General features: G+C 40.5%; 1 protein-coding gene across 3 annotated transcripts in view; it reads right to left on the bottom strand.

Annotated features, from left to right (window-relative positions):
* MAP2K5 (mitogen-activated protein kinase kinase 5) overlaps positions 1-18086 on the bottom strand; it is a 192855-nt gene that overhangs the window by 99411 nt on the left and 75358 nt on the right. For all 3 annotated transcript variants that reach the window (XM_055002633.1, XM_055002632.1, XM_055002634.1), the window contains one exon: positions 11452-11500. In XM_055002633.1, coding sequence (XP_054858608.1) covers positions 11452-11500 — 49 coding nt within the window. The remainder of the gene's footprint in view (positions 1-11451; positions 11501-18086) is intronic.

An 18086-nucleotide genomic window follows, 5' to 3' on the forward strand; every position in this document is an offset into this window, starting at 1 on the left:
AGGATGAATTCTGGAATAGGAAGTCATCATGAGGTCTTAGCACAAACAGCAACTGGGAAACCAAACCGGGTAAAGAGAATACCCACCACCATTTTCCAGCTTTTAAAAGTCACGTATATATCCGGTCAATTCCTTTATTTAGACCAACTATTGTGTGCCTGTGTAATGTTCTCTCGGCGCATCTGTTTGTGATTAATATTTTCATTTTGTATGTGGAAGAATTTAAACAAGAGCCAAAATGGGTCATTATGTGCCCACCAGCACAAGTGCTTCCTTAATACAAATTATTTATACGAGATGAGCCTTGTGAAGGATGAACATTCCTTCTTTTCATTCCAGCTCCATCTCTGCTCGTTTTACCAGGCTGCTCAATGAATGGGGCGCAAACGCTCTTTTCTTGCCACTACCAGAACTGTCAAGGAGGGGGTCAGGATGCTGAATACAGAAGCATTTCAGCCACCTTATTCAAAAGTAAATAGATTAAAATAATCCATTTTATTCAAAATAATTCTCTCACACACACTCCAATTTTGATTGCCTTTGACAAATGTTAGAGTACAGTATTCCAAAGTTCAAGGAATCTGAACAATATAAATTCCAGTGTTAGATGTGAATTGCTAAGAGATTATCAATAGCACTAATTATTCTTATATACGCAAACACTTATTAGTGTTGTGTATGTGTTTTGTATATACATTATAGACACACATACACAAATTAGTGTTGGTCCCGGCCATTTACTCAATTAGTATTGATGCAAATCACTCTCTGTCTCTCTCTCTCCTAGTTACTACTCAATGCTGCTGGTTACTACTTGTTTGGAAATTATTGTTTATAAACTTGAGTGTGTGCACGCAAGCGGGCTCATTACGAGTTTAGATTATTGTCTCTAGTGGTACATCTGCTCTCATAGAAATTCGTGCTTGGGGCTCACAGTGGATATCTTCCAGTTCCACCTTCATGGCTATATATTTCAGGAGCTGATGGCAGAAATATTATAAGAAACATGGAGCTGCCAATGAAAAATGCAGCTCTGTGTCAAGCCTCCTTTCCCCTCATAAACAGTACAATCCTAAACAGAGTTACTCCAATGTAAGCCCATTGCACTATATATTATTTTGGTTTTGATGTTGTGTCTTTCCTGCTCCACATCACTGGCTGTTGCTCAAATATATTCAGTGTAATAGCCTCAAACTCAGGACTGCCATTTTCAGTAGCAGCCACGTTTTCAATATATGCAGCTCTGCTCTGAATGGAGATATGCCAGCTACACTTTTGGATCTGTACATAAGGCCAACCGAACCCTGGCAACTGGTGAGCCACTAGAAAAAGAACTGGCTAGATAGGCCAACAGCCAATCAGTCTTCAGCATTTGAACCATATAGGGGAACTACAGATGGAGGCCTTATTCAGTCATCATGGCTAACAGATATTTTCCTGATATAATGCTGACCTACTTCCTTTTTTTAAAAAATAAATTTTTATTGGGTGAGTTAATACATAAGTCATTTCATACATAATCTATTATCCCCCATATCCTAGTTTCCCCCACCCAGTCTCCCCCTTTTTCTTTGTAGACTTCCAACAGTTTTCCAACCCCTTATCTAATTATATCTACTATATATTGTTATATTACTTAAAATAAAATGTTATTTCTTAATACCATTCTCTTATCTTAAACTCACAAATATATATTCCCTCCGTAAAGATCAATTTACCCCCCCTTTAAAAATTCTCCAATATACATAATTTCCCTTTGACATCCCACTTCTTTTCCAAATACAATTTAAATTTCCCCCAGTTAATAAAGAATTCTTCAGACTCTTGTTCTCTCATTTTCTTTGTCAGCTTGTCCATCTCAGCCATATACAACAATTTTTGGATCCAATTTTCTATTGTTGGTATTTCTTGAGTCTTCCATAATTGTGCATATACCATCCTTGCCGCCATTGTCATGTAAAACATTAGCGTTCTATCTTGGATCGCAAACTCTTCTAAACTTATGCTTAGCAACAACAACTCTGGCTTTTTGTTCACTTTTTTCTGCAATATTTCTGACATAACCTCAACAATATTCCCCCAGAATTGTTTAGCCAGTTCACAAGTCCACCACATATGATAAAACGAACCTTCTTGTTTTTTACATTTCCAACATTTGTCTGACTATTCCCATAAGCTAATTTCTTAGGCGTTAAATACCATCTATATATCATTTTATCTACATTCTCCTTTATATTAGTACATGTTGATATTTTTAATGTGTTTTTCCACAAGTACTCCCATGCATCCATTGTGATGTCTCTATTACAATTTATAGCCCACTTTACCATTTGCACTTTAACTGTTTCATCCTCAGTAAACCACTTTAACAAAATTTTATACATTTTAGATATAATTTTTTCCCCTCTTGTAATAAACATTCTTCTAGTTGTATTGTCGAAGGCTTTCACGGCCGGAGAATGATGGCTGTTGTGGGTTTTGTATTTTTCGGGTGGGTCTGAATACTGCTTGAAAGTTATGCTTTTTCATAAGCTTTCCCATCTAATCAGTAATTCCTTTGATATATGGCAAAAACACTTTTCCTGTAGGAGACTGTTTGCCTGAAGTGTTAGGTCACAGGGTCTACAGGAAACCAACTCACACTGATCGGTACTTACACAAAAACTCCAATCACCACCCCCGACAGAAAAGAGGCATAATGAAAACATTAGTGGATCGTGCAAGACGGATATGTGAGCCGCACTTTCTCAATGAGGAAATTAATCATCTAAACCACGCACTTCAGGCAAATGGCTACTCCAGAAATGAAATCCGAAGAGCAATCAAACCCAGGATGAATCAAACAACCAAGGAAAAACAGTCTCCTACAGGAAAAGTGTTTTTGCCATATATCAAAGGAATTACTGATCAGATGGGAAAGCTTATGAAAAAGCATAACCTTCAAGCAGTATTCAGACCCACCCGAAAAATACAACAGACGCTACGATCAGCAAAAGACAGTAGAGACCCCCTCACCTCTGCAGGAGTATACCGTATACCCTGCAGCTGTGGACAAGTTTACATCGGGACCACAAAGCGTAGCATCCAGACAAGAATAAAAGAACATGAAAGACACTGCAGACTTGGACAACCTGAAAAATCAGCAGTGGCTGAACATAGCCTAACTCAAACAGGGCACAGTATCTTATTCCAGGACACCAAAATACTGGACAACACTTCCAACTACTTTGTCAGACTGCACAGGGAAGCCATTGAAATTCACAAGTATAAGCAAAACTTCAACAGGAAAGAAGAAACCTTAAGAATGAACAGAGCATGGTTTCCAGTTCTGAAAAACACCAGACTAACAAAACATTCTATCCCCGACAATAGCCCTGCAGAGAAGATTAGCACATCAAGCACCAATCCATATGCAAAAGAACCTCCTCAGGATACAGTGAAGCCTCCCGCCATTAGCATTCCACACCCTGGGAAACTCTTACAGGATGACTCAGCTCAACCCCACCCCTCCTGAGTAGATACAAATGACCTACATCTTTTCCACACTGTGACACTGAGAGATCTCTGTCTTTTGGTGCTACACCTCTGAAGATGCCAGCCACAGCTGCTGGCGAAACGTCAGGAACTACAATGCCAAGACCACGGCAATACAGCCCGGAAAACCCACAACAGCCATTCTTCTAGTTCCGAGTTTTTTGTTCTGAATCCTGATTTCCTGCGATCAGAGTCATACAAATCTTTAATTTGTCTATATCAGAACCACCCATAGTGGGTGGTTCCAATATAGAACCACCTCATTTGCTTTAATTATAACTGCGTTTTGCTCCAATTTCAAGATTTCTTTATAAGTCAACCACTCCTCGACATTATATTCCGTTTTCGGGTTAACAACTTCAGCCGGTACAATCCACAATGGGGTTTCTTCATTTAAGTATCTCTTATATTTTTGCCAAACAATAAATAAATTCCGTCTCACATAATGATGTAAAAACATAGCATCTGCCTTGACTTTATCATACCATAAATACGCATGCCATCCAAATATTTTTTTATAACCTTCCAACACCAGTAGTTTATGATTCTTTAATGTCATCCACTCCTTCAACCAAACTAAACAAATTGCTTCATGATATAGTCTCAAGTTAGGCAATTGTAATCCACCTCTTTCCTTGGCATCATACAAGATCTTCATTTTCACTCTTGGTTTCTTGCTTGCCCACACAAAATTTAATATCTTCCTCTGCCATTTTTCAAATTGCTCTTTATCTTTTACTATTGGTATTGTTTGCAGCAAAAACATCATCCTTGGCAGCACATTCATTTTAATCACTGCAATTCGACCTAACCGTGACAAGTTTAATTTGTTCCATTTAATCATATCACGATCTATCTGCTGCCACAACTTGTCATAGTTATTCTTAAACAAATCAATATTCTTCGCCGTGAGCTCAATCCCCAAATACTTTACTTTGTGTACTACCTCACAATTTGTAATTTCCATTAATTCTTGTTTTTGCTTAGTCATATTTTTACATAGCAACTTAGATTTGTTTCTATTAATGTAGAATCCAGCAAGATCTCCAAATTCTTTTATCTTGTTTAGCAACTTCGGCATATTTTGAATTGGATCTTCAATTATGACCATCACGTCATCAGCAAATGCTCTTACTTTAATTTCCATGCCTCTTATATTGTCATCGTCCCGTATTTGCCTTCATAGAATTTCTAATACCATTACAAACAACAACGGTGATAGTGGACATCCTTGTCTCGTGCCTTTTCTTATCTCCAATTTTTTTGTTAATTTGTTATTTACCACAATTGCTGCACATTGATCTTTATATATTGCTTTCACTGCATAAATAAATTCCTTGCCCATCTGCATTTTTCCATAATTGCAAACATAAAGTCCCAGTTCAAATTATCAAATGCCTTCTCTGCGTCCACAAAAAAAAAAAGCCAGCCTCCTTCTCTGGATGTTTTTCATAATACTCTACTGCATTAATTACCACTCTCAAATTGTCTTTAATTTGTCTATCTGGCAAGAAGCCTGCTTGTTCATCTGCAACAAATTCTATCAACCAGTCTTTTAATCTCTCTGCTAAAATCTTAGCAAAAATTATATAATCATTATTTATCAAAGATATTGGTCGATAGTTTTTCACATTAGCTAAGTCTTGCTCCTCCGTTGGTATCAGTGTTATATTCGCTTCATTCCACGTTTCTGGCAGTTCTTTTCCTTCCAATACTCCATTCATTACCTTTTGCAAAAATGGTGCAATGTCTTTGGCCATTATCTTGTAAAATTTCGCTGATATTCCGTCAGGTCCTGGTGCTTTCCCCAATTTTATTGCTTGTATTGCTTCGGTAATTTCCACATCTGAAATTTTAGCGTTTAGTCTTTCCTTCAATGTATTAGGTACATCTGGTAAATTTATCTCTTGCAGATATTGATCAATCTGGTTAATGTCTATAGGTTTCTTCTGGTATAAATTAGAATAAAATTTATAAAATTCCCTACTTATTGCTTGTTGATCAATTAGTTCCTTACCATCATCCACAATTCTACTTATTGATTTTTTCTCTCTTTTTTTCCAATTGCCATGCTAAATATTTTCCAGGTTTGTTGGCTCCTTCAAAAGTCTTTTGTCTTAATCTTTTCAATTCCCATTCCAGCTCTTTGTATTCCATTGCTTTTATTTGTTCTTGTAAAATTTTTATCTCCTGTTGCAGTTTCTTCTTCCCTGGTCTTTTCCTTAATTTTGATTTATCTTTTCTTGTATCTCCTTTAATTTCAATTCTTTATTTTTCTTATCTATAATATTTAAGTCAATCAATACTCCCCGGATAACTGCTTTGTATGCATCCCATACCTTCTGGATTGGCACACCTTGGTTCACATTAAACTGAATAAAATATTTGGTCTCTTTTTGAAGAACATCGAGATTAATTCTGTTTTGAAGAATGTCTTCATTCAGTTTCCATCTTAATTTCTTGGGTCTCATTCCAAACCTCCATAAAATAGGATTATGGTCTGAGCTTATTCTTGGCATTATTTCCACATCTTTTGTCTGTGTAGCTAATTCTTTAGACACCCAGATCATATCTATTCTTGATAGAGATTGGTGACTTGCTGAATAGTAGGTATATTGCTTCACTTTTACGTTGTATTTCCTCCAAATATCTTCCAAGTTTTCCTGTTTTTCCAATTGAAAAAAGGATTTAGGCAATCTTCCCATTTTATTTTTCGTAGCCTTCATTTTTTTATCCCATTGTAAATCCACAACACCATTAAAATCTCCAGCTAATATCACCTGGTCATAAGTCATTTGGTCTAATTGTGCCACTATTTCGTTAAAAAATTGTTCTTTTGATCCATTCGGTGCATAAATCCCCACAATTAAAGTTTTTTTGGAGTTCCAAATAAATTCTACAGCCAAATATCTGCCATCAGAGTCACTAATAACCTCTTTTGGCTGTAAGTCTTCTGTTATGTAAATTACAACTCCCCTCTTCTTTTGCTTTGCTAACACCACAAATTCCTTCCCCAATTTCTTATTTTTTAAATATTTAGCATCCTGATTTTTTATATGAGTCTCTTGCAAACAAATTATATTACAATGTTGTTTTGCCAGCCAATGAAATAAAGCCTTCCGTTTTGAAGGTGAATTAAGTCCATTTACATTCCACGATATTAATTTACATTCCATGTTCAAGATCTGGCTGGTTTTGGTAAGTCTTTTTTGTTTTCTGCCATAAAAACCTCCAAATCATGCCGTGATTTGATGACTCTTCACAAGGTTTGAAATTCAAAGCTCAGACCTTCCGGTATTTCCCATCTATACCTTATATTCAGGGTTTTTAGAATGTGAGTTAGATCCCTATATTTCTTCCTCTCCAACAAAATCTTCTTTGGTAATTCTTTTATGATTCTCACTCGCTTCCCCTCCATCGCTAGTGGGCTTTGAAACTGCTTGCTGATAATTTCTTCTTTCATTCTTTTTGTGTTTAACTGGACAATAATGTCCCTTGGCAGATCCTTTTGCAGTGCATAGCTTGAGTTAATTCTGCAGGCTATATCTAGGTTAGCTGCAATTTCCTCTGGTTGTCTGTTTAAAAATTCTGCTAGTATATCAGTAATTTGCTCCTGGGTTGATTTCGTCTTTGTTTCAGGAACGCCCCTAAATCTCAATTGTTTTTCCATACCTTTACATTCCTGTCATTTAACACTGAGGTCTCCACTTTAAGGCTTGTAGCTAAACGTTTTGTTTTTTTCTCTACCTCCTGAACTTTCTGTTGGGTAGCTTGGAGCTCCTTTTTAATCTCATTAATATTTTTTGCCAACTCTGCCACTTCAGATTTTATTGCTTCTTTAATGTCACTTAGCAAAGTCTGTCTTTACAAAGTCTTTACAAAGCTTCTTGTAAAGTCTGTTGTGATTTTTGTATGGACTCATTAAGCTCCTTGTTGCCCTGTTACTTTTTTGTCCAAATTTTCAATTGCCGTCTGCCAATTTTTTGACATTGTTGGGCTTGATTTACTACCTGCCCATGAGTCTGTCTCACTGCTCTCACACCTAAACAAGCTGTCCTCTCGCGATACTTCTGCTGTTCCCACACTTTCCCTCCGCGTCGCTATCTCCCCAGACCACAGGTATGTAAACAAAATTCTTTTTCAGTTCTTTTATGCCTTAACGATTTTTAAAGTCTCAAAAAATTTTCCGGATGGCTTTCATAAAACGTCTACTTTGTCTAGCCCTATTTTTCCACGTTTAAACTTTAGTCCTTAAGCCAAATTTGCGTCCATAGGGGGAGATAGTAATCTTTACCTCTTAAGTTTCTTCTCTGGGTTGTAATCACTGTTTCTTTTGCCAGTCCTGTTCAAATTTGTTCCTGAGGCTTGGGTACGACGATCTTATGCCAATTCGTTGACTCCAAAGCTGCTGCAGAGTTAGAAGCCACCCTTCTTTGAGGGGACCTCAAGGCAGGGGGAGAGTCCTTGATTCAGAACCCCCCCTGCCAAGATCACTCACTCTCGGGGTCACAAAACGTTCCTGCCCGTTCTTTGCCTGAAAGCGGGGGGCTGCGGGTGGTCGAGGCACCTCGCCAGCCAGAAAAACAGCAACTCGGATGGTCCAGCTCCTTGGACCACTTCAGCTCGCCATAACACCAAACCGGAAGTCCTAATGCTGACCTACTTCCTACTGCTGGTTTTATTGCTGATGTATAGAGCAGCACTTTCCCACCGAGGACCAAATTATTTAGTCCTGGGTGGGAGGGAGGTACAGTGGGGGAGGGAGGTGTCCAGTGGGGTGCCACAGGGCTTGATTTTGGGCCCGGTACTTTTCAATATTTTATCAATGAAGGGGTAAATGGGCTACTCATTAAATTTGCTGATGATATCAAATTGAGAGGAGTGGCAAACACCCAAGAAGATAGAGTTAAATTTCAACAAGACCTGAATACTCTGGAGAAGTGGGCGGTTGTGAACAGGATGCAATTCAACATAGGTAAGTGCACAGTATTATATCTCGGCCACAAAAATGTGAAGCACAAATACAGGATGGGGGATACAGTTCTGGATAGTAGTGTATGCGAAAGAGATCTTGCAGTAAGAGTGGACTGTAAACTAAATATGAGCAGTCAGTGTGATGCAGTGGCAAAAAAGGCAAACTCAGTCTTCGGTTGTATCAAAAGGGCCATTGCATCGAAATCACAGGAGGTCATAGTCCCTCTCTATACTGCCTTGGTCAGGCCGCACTTGAAGTACTGTGTGCAGTTCTGGAGGCCTCACTTCAAAAAGGATGAAGACAAAATTGAGGGTGTAGAAGAGAGCAATGAGAATGATCAGGGGTCTGGAGACTGAGCCCTATGAGGAAATGCTGAGAGACATGGGAATGTTTAGTTTGGAGAAGAGGAGATTGAGGGAGGACATGATTGCTCTCTTTAAATATCTGAAAGTCTGTCATTTGGAAGAGGGCAAGGAGCTGTTCCAGTCGGCAGCAGAGGATAGGACTCAGAGCAACAGGCTTAAATTACATGTAGAAAGGTACAAGCTGCGTATTAGGAAAAACTTTTTCATGATCAGAGTAGTTCAAAGGTCGAATTAGCTGCCTAGGGAAGTCGTGAGCTCCCCTTCACTGTCAGTTTTCAAGAAGAGGCTGGATTAATATTTGTCAGGGATGCTTTAGGCTCATCCTGCATTGGGCAGGGGGTTGGGCTAGAAGGTCTGTATGACCCAACTCTGTGATTTACTTGTTTCTGGGAAGCAGGGTGGATTGTGTGACTGCAAAGATGACTCCTTTAAAAAATCCATTAAAGGTAAGTCACCTGTTCCTCACAATCTCTGCATGGGCACGTCAATGTGAGACTAGCAAGATGACCTACCTGGTAATAGGGTGACACCAGGGGATCAAGAAGCAGAGTGCTGTATTGCTAAAAGTGGTACTCATTCTGGCCCAGACATCTAGAGCCAAAAGCAAACGGTTGGGACCAAACGGCCATTTCACAGCGTTTCGTTCTTCTTCACTTTGCATGAAAGAGGGTTCCCTACGTTGACTAATCTCATCTGGCTAAGTGGAGCCATGCCACAGTGACCAAGAGGTTAGACTATTGTTAACACACCATGTAGGGGACTGCCCTAAGACAACTTGGAAGCTTCAGCTGCTACAGAACACTGCAGCTCAACTACAATCAGGAACGAGTTGCAGTGTGCATAAAACACCTATTCTGCAGTCACTCCATTTGTTGTCAGTTAGTTTCTGGGGTCAATTTAAGATGCTGGTTATTAACTTATTACTGGACTGCATCACTGAAGATGCTTCACTATGAAAGCTTCCCTTACCTGAGCAAGGCGTTTTGAAGATGCTACCCTGAAAATAGGCGAGATCAGCAGGTGCTCATTCTGTTTTGTGGACTCCACCTGCTAAAAAGACCGGCCTGATCTGGTCAATAAGTGTCATGTATGTCAGCATCCATGCCATTATTGTAGTTTGCATCCATGCCTTCATTGTGTTATATGCCATTTTTGTATTCTGCATTTTATACTGAGAATAAGCACCCATGCCATCATTGTATTGTGCTGATACTACCTTCTAGAGAAACAAGCAGCCTCTTTCTTATCTCTAAGAAATATGCGCTTTCACTTCTGAGTGGCCTTGAAGATGTGTACTGAAATGTATCTTTTCACAGGAAGGAATGATTCCACTATGTACCCTAACTGCTTTGTTCCCATGTAACTTTTGGGTTTTCGCGCCTGAATGCAAAGGGGCGGGAGAATGTCCCTCTATATCAGTAGTCCTATTGTTTGACTAATTACTTCTGTCAACTTCTACCTATGAGTGCATACCTGAACTGAATAGATCTCTAAATAAAGTTGCTTCAACCAATGCACCTGCTTGCTTGCTGTGAGGGGCTTGGAGATCTAACTGCCAGGGACTGACACCCTAGGACTGACAATAAGGCTCCCACATTGCTATCATTTGGCAGAATATATAAAATAGAATTGGTTCAGGAGGACATTTTTATAAAAGGAATGTTGTTGTTGTACTCCGGAAATTTTTGACAGTTTTTATTGCATCGTTTGTAATTTTTGTAATCCACCTTGAGTTTCTCCAAGAAAGGCAGATTATAAATGAAGTAAAGAAATACATTCTGGTGGAAGGATGCTGTTGTAGAAAGCCGTAGGTACAGTGGTGACTGCCCAACAGAATACACTGGGAATTATAAGAAAGCCAGGCCATAGCACAGCTGAATGACTGCTGCAATTCAGTGGTTATATATGTAGGTGGAGACTAGCAGTGCAATCCTGTACAAGTCTACTCTGAAGCTAGTCCTGTTATGCTCAATGGAGCTTACTCCTAGGCCTTTTGAAAGAGGAGGGAAGACTGTCTGTAAGCCATAGCCTTAAATATAAGAATTCTCCACGATTCTGCTGCTGAAGCAGTTTTTAAAAATGCAAGGGGGGAAAGAGCCAATTTGCTCCTCAAAGCATAACCATTAGAGTCCCCTGCCTTGAAGTGTGTGGAACCATTCGCTACAGTATAAATGGTTCTGATGTGGTTCTGAGCAGGCCGAGAATCACACCAACATTCCATCTTGTCACCTATGCTCTTGAACTTGCAGAGATTTGTGAAAAACACCTAATTTCAGAGAGAACTGCTGTTTTTATTGCTTTTTAAATTACTGGGTCATTTTCTTATTGCTGGTTTTATTGCTGATTTTATGACTGATTACAGTTGTGCTGCTACTTGGCCATTTTTAAACTGTAGTTTTAATTGAGTTTCAATTTCTATTCTCCTTTGCCTGTAGTTGAAAGGTGGGACAGAAATTCCTTAACTAAACAGATCAATAAATAAAGCCATATCAGTTATGCCAGTTAATCAAAGCTCTTCTTCTAGAAGCAGAACTGCAATGTTCACTTACAAAGCATAAAGACAAACCCACAACTCACCTCTATGTAAAATCTTTAAGCTCCACAAATATGTAAGACCTTTAACAACCTGCAAGGACGGCAAGAAAAGAAAAATTATTAAAGATTTCATATCATAAACTGTTTTACTGTGATGTAAGAATTGCAAGTCCACCAGATTTTGTTTATATGTGAGAATGAGAACATGGACCCTAATTCTCCTGTTCCACCCCAGTGTTTTGTAATTAAAGACTGACTGCCTCTGGACAAGGAGGATGTGCTTTTGACTCTCATGACTAGTGGCCACGTTGCCCCAATCCTCCCCCCCCCCTACTTCTGTTCAACCTCTGGTAGCAAATTCGGAGTTTCTTAATGTTATTGTAGTGGTTTGGGGAAAGTAAACAGAATTGCACTTACACATAACGGGTGTTTGAATGGATGTCCGTGCAGTCACACATGGGGATTGCACAAATACAAGTCAGCTGGGAAAGGTTCAAGAGCTGATTGGACACAGCTCAGTGTCGTTTCCCACCTCTGGGTAATTTAAGGTGGAAGGAGCACAGCTGCTTCCCTCCTTCGTGACCCCTCTTGTCCAGCCCAGTGACTCTGATTCAGAGTACTCCGAGAAGAGCCTGAGGAGCCGAGGCCAGGGAACCAGCAGCACCAGCGGGATCTGAGAGTGCCTGACACTGCAGAGGCACCTGCTGACAACACTCGTAACACAAGAGGCCACCCTGCAAGGTAGTCCTTGCCACCAGCCCCTGAGATAACCACTAGGCATCTGCCAGGCAGGACATGCATCCAGTTCCATAACCCCCTAGGACCTTCTGCCACTCTGCAGGGATAGCAGTGCTGAAGGGGCGCAAAGGAGGCAAAGTGACAGACTGGCTGCGCACAACGTCCCTGCAGATCCAGGGTAGAGTGCTGGGAGTGATACTTCCTCACAGAGCCCAGCCCAGCCTCAAGTACCTGAACGCCTGCCAGCAGATATAATTGAGCCAGATCACTATTCAGCCTGTTTAGGCTGAGGCTTGAGAGGGCTTCGTTGCTGGATCTAGCTCCAGCTCCTTTATGCTCCTGAGCCTAGCTAGCAAAGCAGTTGGCCCTATTCCAGAGGAATCCAGATATGGTCAGGCTGAAAAGCATAGGACATCTCGGTCCTCTTGAGTCAACATGAAATCTCTCTCACAATCATGGTTGGAAGGTAAGTCTGCAGAGTGAGAAGGCGGCAGGGATACACAACGGCACAAGGGACCACTCCGTGAACATCATTCATAGGTAAGCACAGTCATGCTTTCAGCAGGCTGTTCTCTGTACAGTCCCACCCAGGAGATTAATAACCTCATTTACCAAATGGGTAGGGGCACAGGCTCTCAGCTGAGCAGTGCATACCATACTGTCTTGCTCACTTCTGCCTCTTTTTGGAGATTGACATCGAGAGAGCAGCATTTGATAAAAGTGGAGGCCAAAGACCACTTGGCAGCTTTGTATATATGTTCTCTGCTGGGACCCACTCAAGAAGGACATCTGAGGATGCCTGAGCCCCAGTGAAATGAGCATCAACTCACAACAGACACTGACCCTTTGAGAGAACATAACTCAGCCTTATCCAGAACATCATTCATTTGGGATAGAGACTGAGGCTCTGCGTTCCTTTTGAAGTCCATCGTGGCAGACGAAACAGTGAGAATCTATTTTGAATTCTTTAGTTCTTTGTAAATAAAACGATGAAACATAAGCCTTAAGAGTAGGAGGTTTGCTCTCATTTGGGGAAAAGACTGGTAAAACTATATACTGGTTAACACAGAACTGGGTAACCACTTTAGGTATGAATTCTCAGTTGGGTCTCAAGACCATTTTGTCACTGTTTATCTTTAAGAAAAGTGAGTTGAGACCAGGGCTCATTTCAAGGGGTAACGCACAGGATCGCAGTTCCAGCAGTTCCCCAAAGAGGTCACATGTCAGGTGGCCCCACCCACCTGGCTCTCGGCCATTTTGGGCCTGTTTTGGCCTGGATTGGGCCTCTGACGGGTGGTGGATCACTCTCCCACTCATCAGAGGCCCGATCCTGACCATTTTGGGCCCCTTTTCAGCCATTTTCAGCCCTTTTTTGCCATCTGGGACCCAATTTTGGCCCTGAATGGCCAGGATTGGGTCCAAAACCTCCAGAATAGGTGATGTCAGGGGCTGTGGCATATGCAAATCAGTTAAACTAATGACACACTTCTGGTGATGGCAAGAGGCATGGCATATGCTAATGAGTTATGCTAATGAGTTATGCTAATGAGTTCCTCAAGCTCTTTTTCTACGAAATGACCCCTGGTCGGGACATAAGTGACAGCAACTCAAGTGACTGTTTTTGCTGTAACGTTTCCTCGCTTCTATCATTATGTTTATTATGACTTCAGGAAAGAAATCATCTACATGTGTCTGAGTCATGCTGTGAGATGCCGAGATTTTGCATTGTAAGGAAAGAAAGGGTGCTGGCACAGGAGAATCTCCTGCGTCTGGGAAGTGGAAGAACCAGGGACAGGCCAGGAACATTAGAGTGCTGAATCAAAGTTGCCTGGGCCGGTGTAGTGCTATATGAATGCAACAGATATGGGTCTGTTTGATTTTGCACAGGACTCTGGATAACAGAAAAAAGGGAAGGGAGGCACGGAATAGGACTTCCTTCCAGATGATCTGGAATGTACCTTCCATGGAGAAAGACTACTGAGCTACAACTGAGCAAAATGTAGGGCATTTTGTTTTGAACTAAGTTGCAAAGAAGTCTTATTGGAAGAGATACTTATCCAGTACTGTCCATTCCTAATCCCGCCGCCCCATGGGCGAATAAGCTTAGTTTGCCTGTTATTCTGTTGTGTATGTTCACAAGATAGATGTGCTCAGGGCTTTTTTTCTGGGGAAAAGAGGTGGTGGAAGTCAGTGGTGGAACTCAGGACTGCACAATGATGTCACTTTGGGTCAGCTGGAACAAGGGGGGGAGTTTTTTACAGTTTAAATTGCCCTCAGTGAAAATGGTCACATGACGATTTGGGTCCTGATTCTGTAATATTGCTCTTCCCTAGTCGCACGTGACAACCCCCCAATCAACCCAATTCTTTTGTTGCTTAATCTTCTACTGTCTCATTTCTGTTGGATCAGCATTTCCACATAGAAAACCTTTCTAGCAAACTTTGCTGTTACCAGAGGCAAAGGAGATAAGTAGTGCCAGATCCAGCTGGTGACGATGATGGGCACAGGGAGGGCATTGATCACTATATGGTCACTTGACCTGGAGCCAGCTAATGGTGGTGTAGGCAGCATTGATGGGCAAGCCTGCACCTACTGTTGATGTTGTCCCCTAGGGCCAAGCCAGGCCATTTCTGTTGAGCTGCCAGCACTGTTGGTACTTGGCTTGATCTGCTCTCCAATCTTTCTGGGCACGGGCCCACTGGAAGCTTCCCTGTTAAGTTAAAAGCCCAACTTGACCCTGGATGCTCCTATTCATCTTCTCAACTCAGACCTGCCTCTGACAGAGTCTAGAAACCACAGCATTTTATTTTGGAAAACAAAGCCATTCTTCAGGATTCTGAAATATAATAAGCAAATGTTTTAGTCCTCATGGTGGTTGGAGATAATTTGAAAGCCAAGACTAGTGCCTTCTAATATTATAACAGAAGTGGAGTATGTGCAAGATGGAGTCCCTTCGCACACGAGGCAGTGGGGCCTCTTTGTTTTCTCTGCATATGTACATCAGGAAACTGGGCCACAACAGAGGCAACAGCATCACTCTGCTCATCAGAACAGGGGCAAACTGTTTGCATTGATTTTTAATTATGGATTTTTAACAACGAATAAAAGAATGCTCTACATCTAAAGGGACAAAGCCCACAATCCATCCAAGTTCATAAAATGCTTTTGTAGTAAGGCTTGCCTCTGAACGAGTGGTTATAAAAAGCACACAGTTAACCAAACAACAGATTGCTTTCCATTTCAACTTTTTCTTTATAAAAGGAGCGTTTTACAGCAACAAGTCCTACAATGCCCCATAACCCTTGTGCATTGATCAGAAATCACAGCTATTCACTGTCACTAAACGAGAGGCCATTTTCCAATTCAGAATGTAGACGAAAGGTATTAAGCATTATGTTAAAGAGATGCTGCACAGAATCTCTTTTGATTGAATACCCCAGAAGGTATTGCTGGCTTTCAGTAAAGTAGGTTTCACAACAATGACTTGACAAAGCCTTGACACAAAAAGTAGTTATATCTGCTGTCAATCACTCACTCTTAACAGTTTAAGTGCATATCTTTTGCTGGGAAAAACTTCAATCAACGTTAGCACTTAAAATACAGTATATGGTGTCACTCCTTTAGGAATGGAAAGGGAAGTAAACACGTGAAGTGGCCAGCAAAAGGTATCTTTGTAACAATTGGTAACCCAGATTTAGATCAAGCAAGAATGCTGGAGGGAATATCCTGGGCACATGTGGTTGTCAAGATCTCTTTTTTCGGCAGAGATCATCCAAGAACCAGTCTGTTGTAGATTCTATTCCAGTTTCCTCTCTTGAAAGAATCTGGGCTTAACAGTGCAATCATAAACAGTGTTAAGTCCACAGAAGTCAATGAGCTTCGAATGTTACAATTCTGCTTAGGAGGACTGCAGTGTAAGTAAAACTGGGTATGAATTCAGAGAAACCATTCCTTTGCACAAACATTTTCTCTTAAAATGTATTCCTAATAAAGTATGCTAGTGAATCTAGAGATTTTAAAGAAAAAAGAAAAAAAGGTGTTGAACTTGGAAAGCTGATATTTAATACTGTTTCTTTAGGATGCATCAGCAAGACATTTCCCTTGATATATCGGATATGCTTCCATGCATATCCTTAGTTATATGGGAATCTCCATCTGCAGACACCGCTGATGCAGTTTCTCTAAAATCTCATTTCCATTGCTAGCATTCCAAAATAATTTCTTTTATAGACATTTTTACACTCTTGAGGTAAAGGGGGTGCCAATTCTAACAGTAATAATCCAACTGAGTTTTGTCAGCATGGACAGGGTTCGAGTGGGAGAGCGGTTTCATCTTGCGCAGGAGGCATCCGTGTCAGAAACTTGGACTTTCTAATCAAAACTATATGCTTACGAGTTTTGGTAACACCCATATAGCAGTTCCCCACCAACACAAAGTGGCCCACAGCTTCTTCACATTCATCATACTGAACTGCAGCGTTAAGATTCAAATTACTTAAAACAATCCAAGTCATATTTCAAACTGTTTAAGACACGAATGCCATAGAAAATCTGACATTTTCGTAAATGTCAGATTTGTGCATATTTTCATTTCAGCTTTGCCACTGCCTCATTGTGCGGCTCTGGATGAGTTGCTTGCAAGATAGCTGTTATCAAGATGCATGGGGCATTGACAACGACAAAGAAGCCTGAGGTTACAACAGGCCAGATCAATTATTGTTAATAATATTGTACAAATATTCCAGACAGTGAAAATGAAACACTTCTACTCTCAGCTAAAAAAAAATAAACCAGTCAAGAGTTCTCACAGACTACAGGAAGCTACACGGGGCCTAAAAAACATGCCTATCTGGAACTGCTCCAAAGTGAGAGCATCAGAAGAAAAGATGTTCTTCCCACAGGCAGCTAAAGCGGGGAGCTAAAGCAGAGCTGCGAATTACAACGAAAGAGGCCTAAATAGCTGTCTGCGTTAGATTAAAGGACTTCAGTTGTCAGCTTGATGTATAATGAGTGTGGAAAACAGGCATTTAATTAAATGGTACATTACAGAATAACTTTGTTATGCTTTAAACCACTTAAAATTATCAAAGACCCGCTTCAATTTAGCAATTGTTCAGCAATACTCTACCCCATGACATTCAACCAAGACTTCATTCTTGTTGGCACCAGCTTAAAAATTATGATACATTCTCTCCCAAACTGGCAAATTAGGCTTGTTATCAGAATACGGACTGTCTGGAGAAGACAATGCCTATTTCTAGATCAGTGTATCTAACATTCCAATTACAGAAGTAATTTTGGGGTCTATTTTGGTGAGGGTTTTTTTTGGGGGGGGGGGAACAACACAGATAAATTTATAATATTACAAACAATACCAGAAGAATGAATGGAAGGGGATTTTCTTCCTCCTCATAAAATAGTAGAACTTGGAGTCCCCCGACAAAGTTGAATGACAGTATGCTAAGGACTCCCAATGAAAGTGCTTTAAATGGTCAACAAATTAATAGAACTTATTGCCACAAGACATGATGGAAACCACAACTCAGATAGTTTTTAAGAAAGATTAGATAAAAAAGATGGCTAGATGAACCCTCCATATGCAGAGGTAGTATATCTCCAAATATTAGGGATAACCAACAGAATAAAACCTTTAAGTCTGATTTGTGAACAGCCAGAGGCATCTAGCTGGCTGTTTCTGGAAACAGAAAGATGAATCAGTTGGATGTAGGCATGACCCTGCAATCGAATACTTACGGTCTTTAGTACTCGGCAGATGGGATATGTACCAGGTGGCAGAGGACAAAATTTATTTACTTGTGTAAGACTAAATTGGATAGTTGGGGGAAAGGAAGCATCTACTGCAACACAGCATTTTCAAAATGTAACACTATGAGTACTTTTCCACATCCCAATAATCTTTCTAAATATACTGTCGAAGG

Source organism: Eublepharis macularius, chromosome 18 (genome assembly GCF_028583425.1).
Source record: "Eublepharis macularius isolate TG4126 chromosome 18, MPM_Emac_v1.0, whole genome shotgun sequence".
Lineage (NCBI taxonomy): Eukaryota > Metazoa > Chordata > Lepidosauria > Squamata > Eublepharidae > Eublepharis > Eublepharis macularius.